A 14,611-nucleotide genomic window follows, 5' to 3' on the forward strand; every position below is an offset into this window, starting at 1 on the left:
AAAAGAAAAAGAAGAAGAATGAAAACAAATCCAAAGCCAAACCCGTTTACACTACAATCCAAGACCAAAAAATGACGGAACTTCCAGACCTTCCATCCCCATCAGATTCAGTTATCCGAGATTTCTCCAGCCGTGAATCATCCCCCACCAGCTCCACCACATCCATGGCAATAGACATATCCGACTAAACTCCCAGGAAACAACATCCACACATAATAAACTCAGCGTACAGCTCCCTTTAGGGGACTAAGCCAACAATATCAACACGCACGATAAAAACGAGAACCCCAAGAGGACGAGAGGCGTCGAGCCGATCAGGACCTTGTCCGATCGAACCTTGTCGTCTCCCGCCCACCCTTCCGTTCTATCATCCACATTTAACAACTACCCAGTCCCCACCACCAACCCCCAAAATCCCAATACAATATCAACATCGGAAACACACCACCCCCCTCAACTCATACCGGGCGACCGGTGGTCTTCCCCCGAGCCCTCACAGGATGGCCGGGAGGAAGCGGGTGCGGGCCGCTCGAACAAACAACCGGAACATGGTTGTCGGACTAGGCAAGATAAAAATAGCACTTACAAACGTGGCCGTCCCCCTGCGCCTGCCCCCCCCCCCCCCACCAGTTTCGGTGGGTCGACGGGTCCAGGACGGGGAGACGGAATCCAACCGCCCCAACAACGCCAACATCGTCGGGCACCGTCCACGGGATCGAGAAGCTTGTTCAAGCCCCATCCCTGGATGCTCCCGGCATATCACTGCTTGCTGCAGGAAACACGAAAACCAAGTGTCCCGCTTTCCAGACGGCCCGCCCCAATCACCACCGGACATCACTAACACCCTCTCCAAATCCTCTTCTACCAGCTCTCTCACCTCCTCCCATCCCCCATCTTCTGCCAACACGAGCTTGTCCTCTTCAGAGCCTGACGGCTTGTCGAATGAGACAAAGCTGGCCATTCAATGGAATGTGAATGGCCTCTATCATTCCCTAGGTGACCTTCAGCACCTCATAGCCACCTACAATCCGGTAGTTCTAGCACTCCAAGAAACGCACCTTCGCCAAAATACCAATCCGACTTCGTGGCTAAATCACTGCTATACTTGGAGTGCCAACACTGGTACCAACCTACACCAATCAATCGGCCTTGCGATCAGGACAGACGTACCCTCAACCCCCTGTCAGATCACAACCGACTTGATTGCCATCGCAGTTAAGATCCATCTGCCAACCTCATGTACAGTGGTATGCGTTCGAGAGGTGGGGAAAAAGCTGAAAAAACTTCTTCAACAGCTTCGACCCCCTTTCCTTGTTCTGGGTGACTTCAACGCCCACCACCACATATGGGGTTCAAGAAAAAACAGCCGCCGCGGAAGCGAGATCATGCACACAGTCGAGGAATGTGGAGCGGTCATATTGAATGATGGCAACCCCACCTTTTTCAGGGGGGAATACCAGTCGTCCATAGATCTGTCGATTGCATCGCGAGACATGGTCGGCTCCTGCAGTTGGTCCACCTGGACCGATACAGGTAGCAGTGACCATGTACCAATAATCATTTCACTAGACCAGCGACAGCCCAACACTTCTCGACACCGTGTATGGATCCATCAGCGTGCAGACTGGAAAGGCTATGAGTCCTCCATAGAAAGAAGGATTAGGAACCAATCCAACCTCTCTCCGGAGGAACTGGAGAATGTAATCCTTGGGGCAGCCAATGAAAGCATCCAACGAACCAGCGGGAAACCTCCCAAAAGGGCGGTCCATTGGTGGTGCCCAGAAGTAGCCGAAACCATAAAAGCCCGCAGAAAAGCTCTCCAGGCCCTTAAGAAAACCCCCCTAGAACACCCCGACAGAGCAGCAAAGGCGCAAGAATTTCGTCGCCAAAGGAATTTATCCAGGGAAGCCATTTTCAAAGCTAAGGAAAACAGCTGGAACAGCTTTCTTAGTGGTATTTCATCAGACTCCTCAACAACTGAGCTGTGGAGAAGAGTAAATGCTCTCAGGGGAAAACGTAGATACAAGGGCTTCGTTCTAAAGGTTAACAACAATTTCACCTCCAACCCGGTCATCATAGCAGACCATATTGGCCAATACTTCAAATCCCTGTCTGATGACACGGCACTACCACAGGCATTCCTAAACTCTTCTCGGAATGCCCAGTGCCCACAAGGGTCGGTTCTAGCCGTCACCTTATTTCTAATAGGAATCAACTCCATTTTCAAACACGTCCCCAAAGGGGTGCGGATTTACGTGTATGCCGATGACATTATTATACTAGTCACCGGTAAATCCAGGAAAAGAATCCGAAATAAAATCCAACAGGCGGCGAACGCTATCTGCAAATGGGCAGAAAGCGTAGGCTTCAATATCGCCCCCAACAAATGTACTATTTCACATTTCTGTTGGAAAAAACACCTAGATACAGACCATCCGATAACGATCGGGCAAATCAAAGTGCCGTTCAAGGAATCCCCAAAAATTATCGGCGTTACCTTCGACCGAAACTTGAACTTCTCCAATCACTTCGCACAAATTAAGAAAGACTGCGAGTCCAGACTGAACCTTATCCGGTCCATCTGTTCCGGTCATCCAAAATGGAACCGTCACCAGGGAATCAACATTGCCAAAGCTCTGATATGGAGTAGAATTTTTTATGGCATAGAGGCAACGGCCATAGGTAGAGCTAACATCACTAAACTTCTGAGCCCTACCTACAACAGGGCCGTTAGACTAGCCTCAAACCTCCTCCCAAGTACCCCAGCAATGGCAGCGTGCGTAGAGTCGGGCCAACTACCTTTCAGATGGCACTTGGCATGGACAATCATACGCAGAGCCATGGGTTACCTGGAGAGAACATCGGGAAACAACTGCACATTATTGGATATAGCCAAGTCTTTGTACCAAGAATTCACCGGACAAAGACTTCCTAAACTAGCTCGCCTACACAGAGTCTGGAAGAAACCCTGGTACCAGCAGGATCTCCCCAGAATCGATACTTCAATGGCACCCTCCCTCGGAGCCAAGCCAATACCAGCAGCTGCGAAACGATGCTTCAATCAAATCATTGCCGACAAGTTCAAAGGTTCCCCTTATTCTTCACTGACGGCTCACGGACAAACTCTGGCACCGGGCTCGGTGTTTGGGGATCTAATACCTCCATTCACCGTAGCCTAAATCCCATCTGCTCGGTGTTCTCGGCGGAAGCTGCTGCTATTCTCGAGTGTATTTTTTTTTTCGGCAACACTGCATGGTATTATTTACTGCGCGCGTGAGCTCGATATTTTTTCTTTGTTTTTTTTCTGTGAAATACGATTCTTATTGGTTGTTAGTCGTGCGAAAATCACTCTAAACATCGAAAGCAGTTGTGAAATAGTAAAGTTTTGTGTCTACATTCCGGTATTAACTATTTCCAGTGAGTGTTACTTGATCGGTTTGTGGCATTACAGCTGTTTTTGTTTACACCATCTTCGCGGTCCCGGTGAAATCGGGTTACGTCGCGACATCTGTGTGTCAATAGCTACACTCTGTGTGACTAAGTGCGAAGATAATATATACAAAGACTGATCACTTTTTTTTTGTGAGCGACAAAGTCTGCAAAATGGATTTATCTTGCGTTCAGTGCTCTAAGTCGGTGAAAAGCCTGGATTTCATCAAATGTCACTTTTGTGAGCACACGGCCCACACTAAATGCATCGGATGGACCAGATCGAACCTCGATTTTGTCAACAACCAGTCGCCAAACCTTTTGTGGATCTGCAACGACTGCATTTCAACACTGGACCAACTGAAATCACGGAATTCATCTTTAACCACGGTGAATCTTGTTTCCACGGTCTCGGATTGTGTCAACGACTGTCTGAAGGAGTTTAAACTTGAGCTGGACAAGACTAATTGTGCATTACAGGCGTTGTCTGACCAGTTCAACACTTCTTCGGCTGCAAAGTCAGCGTCAAATCGGCTCACTGGTAAACGTCCACGCGATACTGGCTACAAGGCTACTCCTAGTGGAAGGCCTACGTCAGCTTTACTAAGTGGAACTCGCAAAGTCAGTGACGCTGTCAAAGCGGTGGATACCGTACCGAAGCCAGTGGACAAATTCTGGCTGTACCTTTCCCGAATTGCTCCACATGTGACCGAGGAGGACGTCGCTGCTATGGTTAAGGAGTGTGTCACCGGCTCGGATCCTGTTGTCAAGAAGCTGGTCAAAAAAGATGCCGATCTTTCCTCGTTGGCCTTCGTGTCCTTCAAGGTCGGAGTGGATCGTGAACTTAAGGACAATGCCTTGGATCCATCCATTTGGCCGAACGGTATCTTCTTCCGAGAATTCGATGATCGGAGAAACACGGAGGATTTTTGGAAGCCAAGAGCTCTGAAGGTCCCACGAATCGAAACTTTGTTACAACCGTTGGTAACTCCAGAGATGCTGGGCTCACCAATGGAGTAAACTCTCATCCACCGATGGACTTGACACCGAGACGCACGACACGAAGCCTGTTGGAGGTCTCTAAGCCACCCGACCCGGTTCTGTCTCCTACCAGAATTTCTTCATCATCAGCACTTGACGACCTCGATTCCAGCCATCAGAGCCGTCTCGGTACTGCGATCGGGAGCGGTGAAAGAGACCTCCAGCCGCCACCCTCAGGCGAGTACCCTAGCATTTTTTCTGTACATCAAGCCCACGCTTTTCCGATTTCCAGCCCAACTTGTCGAATTGGTACAACTCACTCTGCCTCCGCACGCGGTCTCCGTGTTTATTATCAAAATACTCGGGGACTGAGGACAAAACTGGACGATGTCTACCTGGCTGCACTGGATAGCGATTATGATGTTTATGTGTTCTCAGAGACGTGGTTGGACGAGCAAATCAATTCTGTTCAACTATTTGGTGACCGTTCCAACGTCTACAGATGCGACCGCAGCATAGCTAATAGCATTCGAACACGTGGCGGAGGAGTGTTAATCGCGGTGTCTAACACGTTGTACTCCGGTTTGATCATGGACGATCGGTTCACTTCGATCGAAACGATATGGGTTAAGATTAAACTTCTCTCTCGAAACGTATTTGTCGGAGCTGTGTACATTCCACCTGAACGACGACATGACTGCAGTACCATGCAGCTTCACCTGGATGCTGCTAAATATGCTGCAACGATAGCTGATCCATCTGATGTGCTCTTAATGCTTGGGGATTTTAATCAGCCGGGGCTTGTTTGGTCACCCACTCGTCATGGATATGCGTTTCCCGATCCGATAGCATCGACAACTACTCCTGCCAGCCGCTTGCTTGTCGATGGAGCTGCCTTTCTTGGTCTGAGCCAGATAAGCCATGTTTCGAACTTTCAATCTCACTTTTTGGACTTGGTGTTTGCAAGCGCGAACTCGCTTCTAGATTGTGCCGTTAATGAAGCTGCTGATGTTGTCGTCGCTCTTGACAACTTTCATCCCGCTCTTGATATATCTATCTCAAATGATATTGTGCAACACTACGACGAAACTTCGGGCGCTGATAGGCTAAATTTTCGTAAGACCGACCTTGCTCTGCTGCGTCGTTCCTTAAATCGTATCGATTGGAACGCAGAGTTGAACTACACCGACATCGATTCAGCCGTCGCCCGCTTCAATTGCCTTCTCCTAGATTGTATCTCTGCCTCTGTACCGAGGTCCCAACCTCCGAGGAAGCCACCATGGACAAACGCCACTCTGCGGAAACTGAAGCGTGCACGTGCTAAATCTCTTCGTGCATTCTGTAGCCGACGATCCCCCCTTACCAAACAGAACTTCTCAGTTGCCAGCAACAACTATCGCAGCTACAATAAGTTCCTTTACAAGCGGTATGTCAATCGCACTCAACAGAATCTGTGCCGCAACCCGAAGGGATTCTGGTCGTTCGTCAATACAAAGAGGAAAGAAAATGGTCTCCCGTCAAGGCTGCATCTCGACAATGACATTGCTGTGTCCCCTGCTGATAAGTGCAGTCTTTTTGCGAAACACTTCTCGAGTGTTTTCTCGAACGACTCACCAACGCAAGCTGAGATAGGCAGAGCAGTCCGTGATGTACCTGCTAATGTCATCGACATGGACGTGTTTGCAGTGGATGTCCAAATGGTTATCACGGCTATAAGCAAAATCAAGTCGTCATATTCACCCGGCCCGAGTATAATTCCCTCAGCTGTTCTGAAAAAATGCTCCGACATTTTAGCTGCTCCGCTTTCTGCATTATTCAACTTGTCGCTTCGTCTGCACAAATTTCCATCGGAATGGAAACGCTCTACGATGTTCCCCGTGTTTAAGAAAGGGGATAAATGCAATATAGTGAACTACCGTGGCATTACCTCGCTGGGAGTGGAATCCAAGGTGTTTGAGACGCTGATTTACGAAAAACTCTTTGCATCTTGCAAGCAATACATTAGTCCCTACCAGCATGGATTCTTTCCGGGTCGCTCTGTTGAGACTAATCTCATTAGCTTTACATCGTTCTGCATGGAGCAAATATGCAACAAACTGCAAGTGGATGTGATCTACACGGATCTAAAAGCTGCATTCGACAAAGTCAACCATGACATTCTGCTAGCTAAACTTGAAAAAATGGGATGCTCGTCTGGATTCTGCGATTGGCTAAGATCATACCTGGTGCAACGAGAATTATCTGTCTGCATTGGAAATAGTTCTTCTGACTGCTTTTCCAACTGTTCAGGAGTTCCGCAGGGCAGCACACTGGGTCCATTACTCTTCTCACTATTCGTCAATGATGCAGCTTTTGTCCTACAGCGTGGAGGAAAATTGTTTTTCGCTGATGATGTCAAAATTTATCACGTAGTTCGTAACCAAGCTGATTGCCGAGAACTGCAGAACCTCCTGTGCATCTTCAACGACTGGTGCGAACGTAATATGATGGTCTTGTGTGTCGCCAAATGTTCTGTAATTAGCTTTCGAAGGACCAGGACTGCAGTTCCGTTTGATTATAACATCGCTGGGACCCCGCTTCAACGTATCGACCACGTCAAGGACCTCGGTGTCGTCTTGGATGAAAGGCTTACATACGTTCGGCACTTCTCAACTACGATCGACAAAGCGAATCGTCAACTTGGATTCATGTTCAAGATATCGAGTGAGTTCCGTGATCCGCTATGTTTCAAGGCCTTGTATTGTTCCTTGGTTCGCTCGTTGCTTGAATTTGCTTCTGTTGTCTGGAGTCCCTATCAGGAAGTGTGGAGTGCACGTTTCGAAGCTGTGCAGCGCAGATTCGTCAGGTATGCACTGCGATACCTGCCATGGAGTGACCCACGTAACCTGCCACCGTACGCCGACCGCTGTCGTTTGCTGGGTCTCGACACCCTAACTGATAGAAGGAATGCATCAAATGCTACCTTTGTTGCCAAAATCTTGCTTGCTGAGTACGATGTGCCAGACTTGCTGGCTCGAATCAACCTATATGCTCCTGCCCGCTCACTTCGACCGAGAACTCTACTGTTTGAGACCCCACAGTTCACGAACTACGCTGCAAATAGCTCTCTAGCTGCTTCAATTCGTCACTTCAACGAGGTCTCCGAGCACTTCGACTTCAATCGCACTTCTAATAGCTTCCGTCGGCGTTTACTATCAGTCCGTCCGTAATTTTAATTTTATTACTTAACCACTATGTATTTATTCTTGTTATTTGTTCGTTTTTAGAATTAGACAGTTCCATTAAGACCATGTTGGTCAGATGGACGAAATTTAACAAAATAAAATAAAAAAGTATAAAAATCATTCCCCCGGGATCCGACGCCGTGATTTTCTCGGACTCCCTAGCAGTAATCACTGCTTTGGAGGCGGGAGAATCCAGGCATCCCTTTGTCCAGGCGATCGAGACATACTGTGGCAGCAATGTCACGGTCTGCTGGATCCCTGGACATAGCGGGATCCCGGGCAATGAAAACGCGGATACACTAGCGGCTATGGGCAGGAAAAGTCGCCGCGCTACCTCTGAGGTCCCTTCAGCAGACATACTGACGGACTTCAGAGGCAAACTCTCCAACCACTTCGTACAACAATGGAGAGCGTCCGGCGGCCTACTGCCCAAAATAAAGGGCGATCTCACATCTTGGACGGACCGCCCTGACCGTCGGGAACAGCGAGTACTATCTCGGCTACGGACGGGGCACACACTACCTCACCAGGCAACCCCCACCAACGTGCTCCTCCTGCAATATACAGCTAACGGTTGAGCACATCTTAGTTAACTGTCCGGAGTTTCACAATCTCCGTGAACAGTATAACATAAACACATCCATAAGAAACATCCTTGCGAACGACCCCGTAGCCGAGATAACGTTAATCCTCCTCCTCAAAGATGGAAACATCTACAACTCCATCTAACAGTCGAAACAAATAGTCTACACAACCCTTACCTTTATCTCCCGCCTCAACACACCAGCCCAACAACAAAACAACCAGAACCCCCCACAGATATGACCCCAAAGCATTCTACTCTTCTCACTCCATAACACCATCACCTACCACCCAACAAAACCCACTTTTACCACCCACGACTTAACCGCCCTTCACACAACAGTCTAGCAGCAATATAACCACAAACCCCACCCGACAAATACGCCCCCCAATCCTATTCCCATTATTTCATGCCCCTTCTGTCATTACCCAAAACCATCTCTTCACTGAACAATCAAAATTCTCGGACGCAAATCCCCTACTAACCCCAACAAAAAACAGTACCCGTCCTCAACTCGGCCGCAGATACAAATGGATAGCGCCTCCGCAACTCCTAACTTTCGATAACATCCCCCCGTTCTCCAGGCTTGGCTCCACCATCTACGATGCAGAATTAACAGGATCTATATCTAGAATAGCGCACTAACATCTGCAGGAAACCCACTCACCAACACATTTCAAACCCCCCCCCCCCCCCCCTCCCCGTCTCCCTCCCCCACCGCTTTTTAATGAACACTCACTTGCTTTTTGACCACGTTTCTGTTTCTTTCCATGCTCAACGACAAAACTCCCTCGGGGGAGGCTGCCCAGCGCTAACATTGGAAACAGCTCGAGGAGCCGCCATGAACTGGTACAGCCCGCTGCCATCCGCCGGGGATGTTCCACGCGGCCAGCAGGACAGACCAGCTTCGACACTCGGACCGTCAACGAGCAAATAGGAAAGCCGATGGACCCTGGTGTGCGAGCCAGCCATGGCGAACCCACCAAAGATACCAAGAAGGAAAACCTGCGGGCCATCCGCAAGGGGGCTGGACCCCCTTGGGATGACTTCCGCGGCCCCAACGGAATGGGAAAGCAAAACAAACATAAAAGCACGAAACTCTGTAAGCCAAAACGGTTAAATTTTATAACATCTACCCGGTGAACGACCAAAATGGTTAAAGCCGGGGTAAAATAAATGATATAAAAAAAAAAACGTATCACCTTGTAAATCCGGAACCGGAAGTCGGATTCGAATAAAATTCAAGAACTTTGTGTGGGGTTACAAGACCTTTTGTTTTGTATACGACGAAATTATACCAGCAGCCGAAATATATGCAGTTATAATTATTCATAGTGCTTGCTTAAGTGCACGAGATTTGGTTAACCACTGCACCAAATTGTTATTCAAGTTTTGATAGCATGCAATTATTTTTATAACTAAGTTTCGCTGTAGAATGCGTTATGCAGTGCTCCTACTAAAACTCCATAAGTCTACGAATTTGATGAAAGCTATAAAAAGGGCACCCGGGTTGACGGTTCACAATGCATTGGGCGCTGGTCTAACTAGCCAGTTGTCGTATGTTCGAGCCCCGACCCGAAAGGATTCTTAGTGTCAGTAGGATCGTAGTACTAGCCATGCAATGATTCTGTACGCTATAAATCGGCTGCGATGACTATGTTGAAACAGAAATGTCAAATTCCACAAAAGGAATGTAAATGCCAAGGTTTTGCTCTATAAAAATAGTTTCTTGACAAAACGTGTTCCTGCAAAAATAATTTGAAACCAATCTTGAGCATGTTTAGTTCTTCCAATTCCCAAATTTGTCAAAATTAATAAGCGAGAAAATTACATTTGATCAAAGCAAGTCTGTTAGAGAATGCAATCGTGTTGCATCACTTCTTGTATGCGGTCTGGTAACAACCTTCTCTTGGAATGCTTCGTGTGAGACTGAAGCATTATCTACAATTTCGTTTATATTAACTGATTCAAGTGTTTTCGTCGTTTCGCTTTAGCTTTGACTGACCAATCAGAATGACGCTTCCCAAGTGCTATGACGCTTACTGGTTGATATTGATAACAATTTCATTCATATGTATATGAAAATACAAGAATTACAAAACCATGCCCAGAAATATTTATAATCAGTTGGTGAAATAATATTACGAATTGAGTGAAAATTGACTGAGATGTAAGTGTACAACACCTGACTACTTTTCGGTAACTTGAATTTCTAATTTGCATCCGTATATAGAAAACAAAAATGTGTTCCGCATCAAACACTGCGAGTTGCTGAACAAGATCTTAGTTTTATTCAATTTCAAAAAGTTGTATTCGTAATTACTACAATTATTCTAATGGCATTACTAATGCAGGTAGTACCGTGAAGCATTTAGGGGAGGGGGGGGGGGGGGGGGGTTGGCGTTTGGGGGTTGGGGGTTTTAACTTCCCCCATGGAAGATTTTTCAACATTAGGTTCATGAAACATATAGTACTTTTCATATAAAAGGGCAAATAACTTGACTTTCCTTTTAAATTAAAAATCCTTACTTTTTGAATCCCCTCCCTCCCTTGAATCACCACTCCCCTTGAATCTCCACCCCTTCTTTTGACCCCCTTGAACTCTCCCTTGACCACCAACACCCCTACCCCCAACCCCCTGAAATGATTCCTGCGTTCGGACCTGTTTCAATCAATAAATTTCAGAAACACAGCAAATATTTGTTGACTTCACCTCTGGTTTCAACTGTCTTTGCGTCCGAATCATGGCGTATAGAACCAAATCTAGGCAACACGGGTAAAAATCCATTGTCGGTATCATGATTAAAAATCATGAAATCATGAATCATGTCTATCATGAATAATAAGTCATGATTTCATGAGCAAAATGATTATTATCATCTTTCATGAAAATTTCCATGATATCAATCATTTTGCTTATGAAATTTCATGAGAAGGCATGGTTCATGATTTCATGATTAAAAAATCATGTTACCGGTAATAGATTTTTATCCGTGAAGTGTTATAATTTTGTTGACTCTAGTAAAGTTTCGAATACATGAGAAAAATATCATAGTGAAACTATGTAATGTGCAAATCAAGAGCAGTTCTAATTTTATTTTCGTATTCGATTGGTCAATGGTTGGCAGCTCATATTAATCGGCTAGTGCAGCATAGTAGCTCAACATGATGATTCATGGAAAGCTTGATTCTACATGGCCTAATGTAAAAACCGATGTCCAGTTATGTATGCAAAATGACTATATCGAATACCAGTTCGATTAAAAAGCACGGCAGCTCTGGCATGCAATATAGTCATCTCATTCATTTTGTCTAAGACTTGAATTTGGACATGAGAAAGTAGATGGAAAAGTAAAATCAAACATTTCTTCGGTTATACGGTTCAAGTTTGATTGCTATACTGTTCTGTGAAATATGAAAAATATGCAAAATAATGAAATTTTTTAATTCGGGAAAATTGTTAGATTCAGATCATTCGTATCACTTTACAGACTGTTGCAAACAGCTGGTCACTTCCGATTGTCCTGCTGAGATGTAGTTCTTTGCAGCGGTTTCTCTAATCACTAGCTTTCGGATAGGATTTCGCCTTAGAAACAGCGTCTATCCCAATCATATCAAACATGACGAATGGTTTTTTTCTGCCTTCAAGTAGTAGGTGCTTGTAGTTACATGTTTTTGTTTATCATCGGTCGAATGCTGATCACTTGTTATGACTACTCATGTTTCGAATAGTGCAGGCCAGTAAAATGCAACTGCAAAACAGAAAAAAAAACATCTCAAGAAGCAAAATTCCCCTAGCATTGATGTGGAGATGCCTTAGTGCTAGCACTCACCCCGAAAGGGAACCGAGATCAGAATTCGTTTCCTAAGGTATTATGCTAATGCCATTCATCCGGGTTTCATCAGTACATACATAAGAGCTCTGCCCGGACTCAGTGAAGACGAACGGAGTGATAAACGGTGCATAAAAAAAGAAGTAACGAAAGCCATAAAATCTTAACGACTAAATAAACTCCGGTAGCATTTTCAGCGCGTGAGTGGATTTTGTTTTTCCTCTTCACGATCAGATTTTTTTTCCTTCATCTCTTATTTCACCCCGGTATTCTACTACCTTGTGCTTATCGATTTCTCTCCCTCCGTCCGTGTTTCCCAATCCTTCGTGATTATGCCCCGCACGCTGCATGTTTCATAGCTCATAATTAAAACCTAATTTCATGATAACAGCCCACCGAGCGCTGAAGGAACGAGTAAAGTAGTGTGCTATCGAGCAATGGAACGAGAGAAAAAAGTTTTAATTGATAGGTACAACCTGAAGGGAAAAAATCCAAATTACCGTCATACATTGTAGAAGCTATTGCGCCGCACTGCCAAGGAAGGCAAACCAGGACTACGCTGGCGAGTTGGTAAAGTACACCTTTCTTTCTTCCCTAGTTTTTGCTGGTGGGCTTCATGGCCATCCTGGCCCAGGCCGCTGTCTGTGAATGCATCGAACATGATTCGTAATTTATTAAGACTTTTGCAGACGATTTCGTCGTTAATTACGTTTCTTTCTGTTTCTCACAGCTGAGAATGGAAATGGAAGTACGGAAGAAATTACTTTAAATAATCAGCAGTTTTTGCTCTGTCTCGTGACGCACAGTTTTCTTTTTGTGGTGCTTGTTTTTTTTCTCAGAATTTAAACAAAATTACAAAATGTTAAAATGTAACTTATGATATCGACAGTTTCAAAGTTTCCTGGAAAAGAATTTTGATTCTAGAAGCTCATTGAAAGCAAGTTTGATGAAAATGACAAACCGAAATTCTTCGGTAACTCATTCATAATGTGTTGTTTAGATCTGCAAAGCTGCTCATAAAATCGTATTGCAACGTGGTGGATTGCGAAACTTATGTCGAGGTCAACTTTTGTCCATTTTTCGGGCAAGCATATTTCGTCGCCAAGTCTATGTCCCGGAGAAATTATCGAGCTTTGCGAAGAAGCTCCTGATATGGCAGGCAGTTTGTGGATGCGATTACCAAAGTGTCTTAAGGAACGTCTTCTGCCAATCATAAGGAAGCACTACACAGAAAGAAATAATGAAATTTACACGAGTTGTAAATCAATAGTAACATGAAAACTTTATCGATGCAAAACTAAATTGAATTGCATTGAATTTTCAATGAATATAACTGTATCTTTCAATTAACACTTATTTTGCGATTAAATTATATTGAAACGTACAGAATTGTAAAGTAATTTTATGTTTAATTACCTGCTCCAAATATGTGCATGAAAATAGATGTAAATTCACAAAATATTTTTATCTGTGTAGGGCCCAACTCTGTTTTGCTATTGAAAAGCCAACAGAGTCAATTTTTTGTCAAAAATTAGGAATTATAATTTTGTATTTTCTTACTATTTTCACGTTTCGCTATCGGTTCATTAGTGCACTTATAGACTAAACGTGAAAATAAGAAATTTTGTGCATTTAGCACAAAAATTGATACCGAAATCCCTAATAACTTCGCAAACATCCTAGCACTATTGCAACATGAGCCCAATAAAAAGTTGAAATACGAAAGGCGGAATGACGAATTTATCAATTTTAGCATTTTCAGCATTTGAAGCCTTTCAAGCTTTTGAAGCATTTGAAGCATTTGAAGCATTTGAAGCATTTGAAGCATTTGAAGCATTTGAAGCATTTGAAGCATTTGAAGCATTTGAAGCATTTGAAGCATTTGAAGCATTTGAAGCATTTGAAGCATTTGAAGCATTTGAAGCATTTGAAGCATTTGAAGCATTTGAAGCATTTGAAGCATTTGAAGCATTTGAAGCATTTGAAGCATTTGAAGCATTTGAAGCATTTGAAGCATTTGAAACATTTGAAGCATTTGAAACATTTGAAGCATTTGGAGCATTTGAAGCATTTGAAGCATTTGAGGCATTTGAAGCATTTGAAACATTTGAAGCATTTGAAGCATTTGAAGCATTTGAAGCATTTGAAGCATTTGAAGCATTTGGAGCCTTTCAAGCATTTGAAGCATTTGAAGCATTTGAAGCATTTGAAGCTTTTGAAGCATTTGAAGCATTTGAAGCATTTGAAGCATTTGAAGCATTTGAAGCATTTGAAGCATTTGAAGCATTTGAAGCATTTGAAGCATTTGAAGCATTTGAAGCATTTGAAGCATTTGAAGCATTTGAAGCATTTGAAGCATTTGAAGCATTTGAAACATTTGAAGCATTTGGAGCATTTGAAGCATTTGAAGCATTTGAAGCATTTGAAGCATTTGAAGCATTTGAAGCATTTGAAGCATTTGAAGCATTTGAAGCATTTGAAGCATTTGAAGCATTTGAAGCATTTGAAGCATTTGAAGCATTTGAAGCATTTGAAGCATTTGAAGCATTTGAAGCATTTGA

At 44.4% G+C, this 14,611-nt stretch overlaps 2 protein-coding genes across 9 annotated transcripts in view; both read left to right on the top strand.

Moving 5' to 3' along the window:
* LOC131440051 (mpv17-like protein) overlaps positions 1-14,611 on the top strand; it is a 438,206-nt gene that overhangs the window by 168,950 nt on the left and 254,645 nt on the right. The window lies entirely within an intron of this gene.
* Positions 3,604-4,449, top strand: LOC131425913 (uncharacterized). Its single transcript, XM_058588207.1, has one exon. It carries the CDS (start codon positions 3,604-3,606, stop codon positions 4,447-4,449), a length of 846 nt encoding a protein of 281 aa, XP_058444190.1.

The sequence above is a fragment of the Malaya genurostris genome, chromosome 1, assembly GCF_030247185.1.
Source record: "Malaya genurostris strain Urasoe2022 chromosome 1, Malgen_1.1, whole genome shotgun sequence".
Lineage (NCBI taxonomy): Eukaryota > Metazoa > Arthropoda > Insecta > Diptera > Culicidae > Malaya > Malaya genurostris.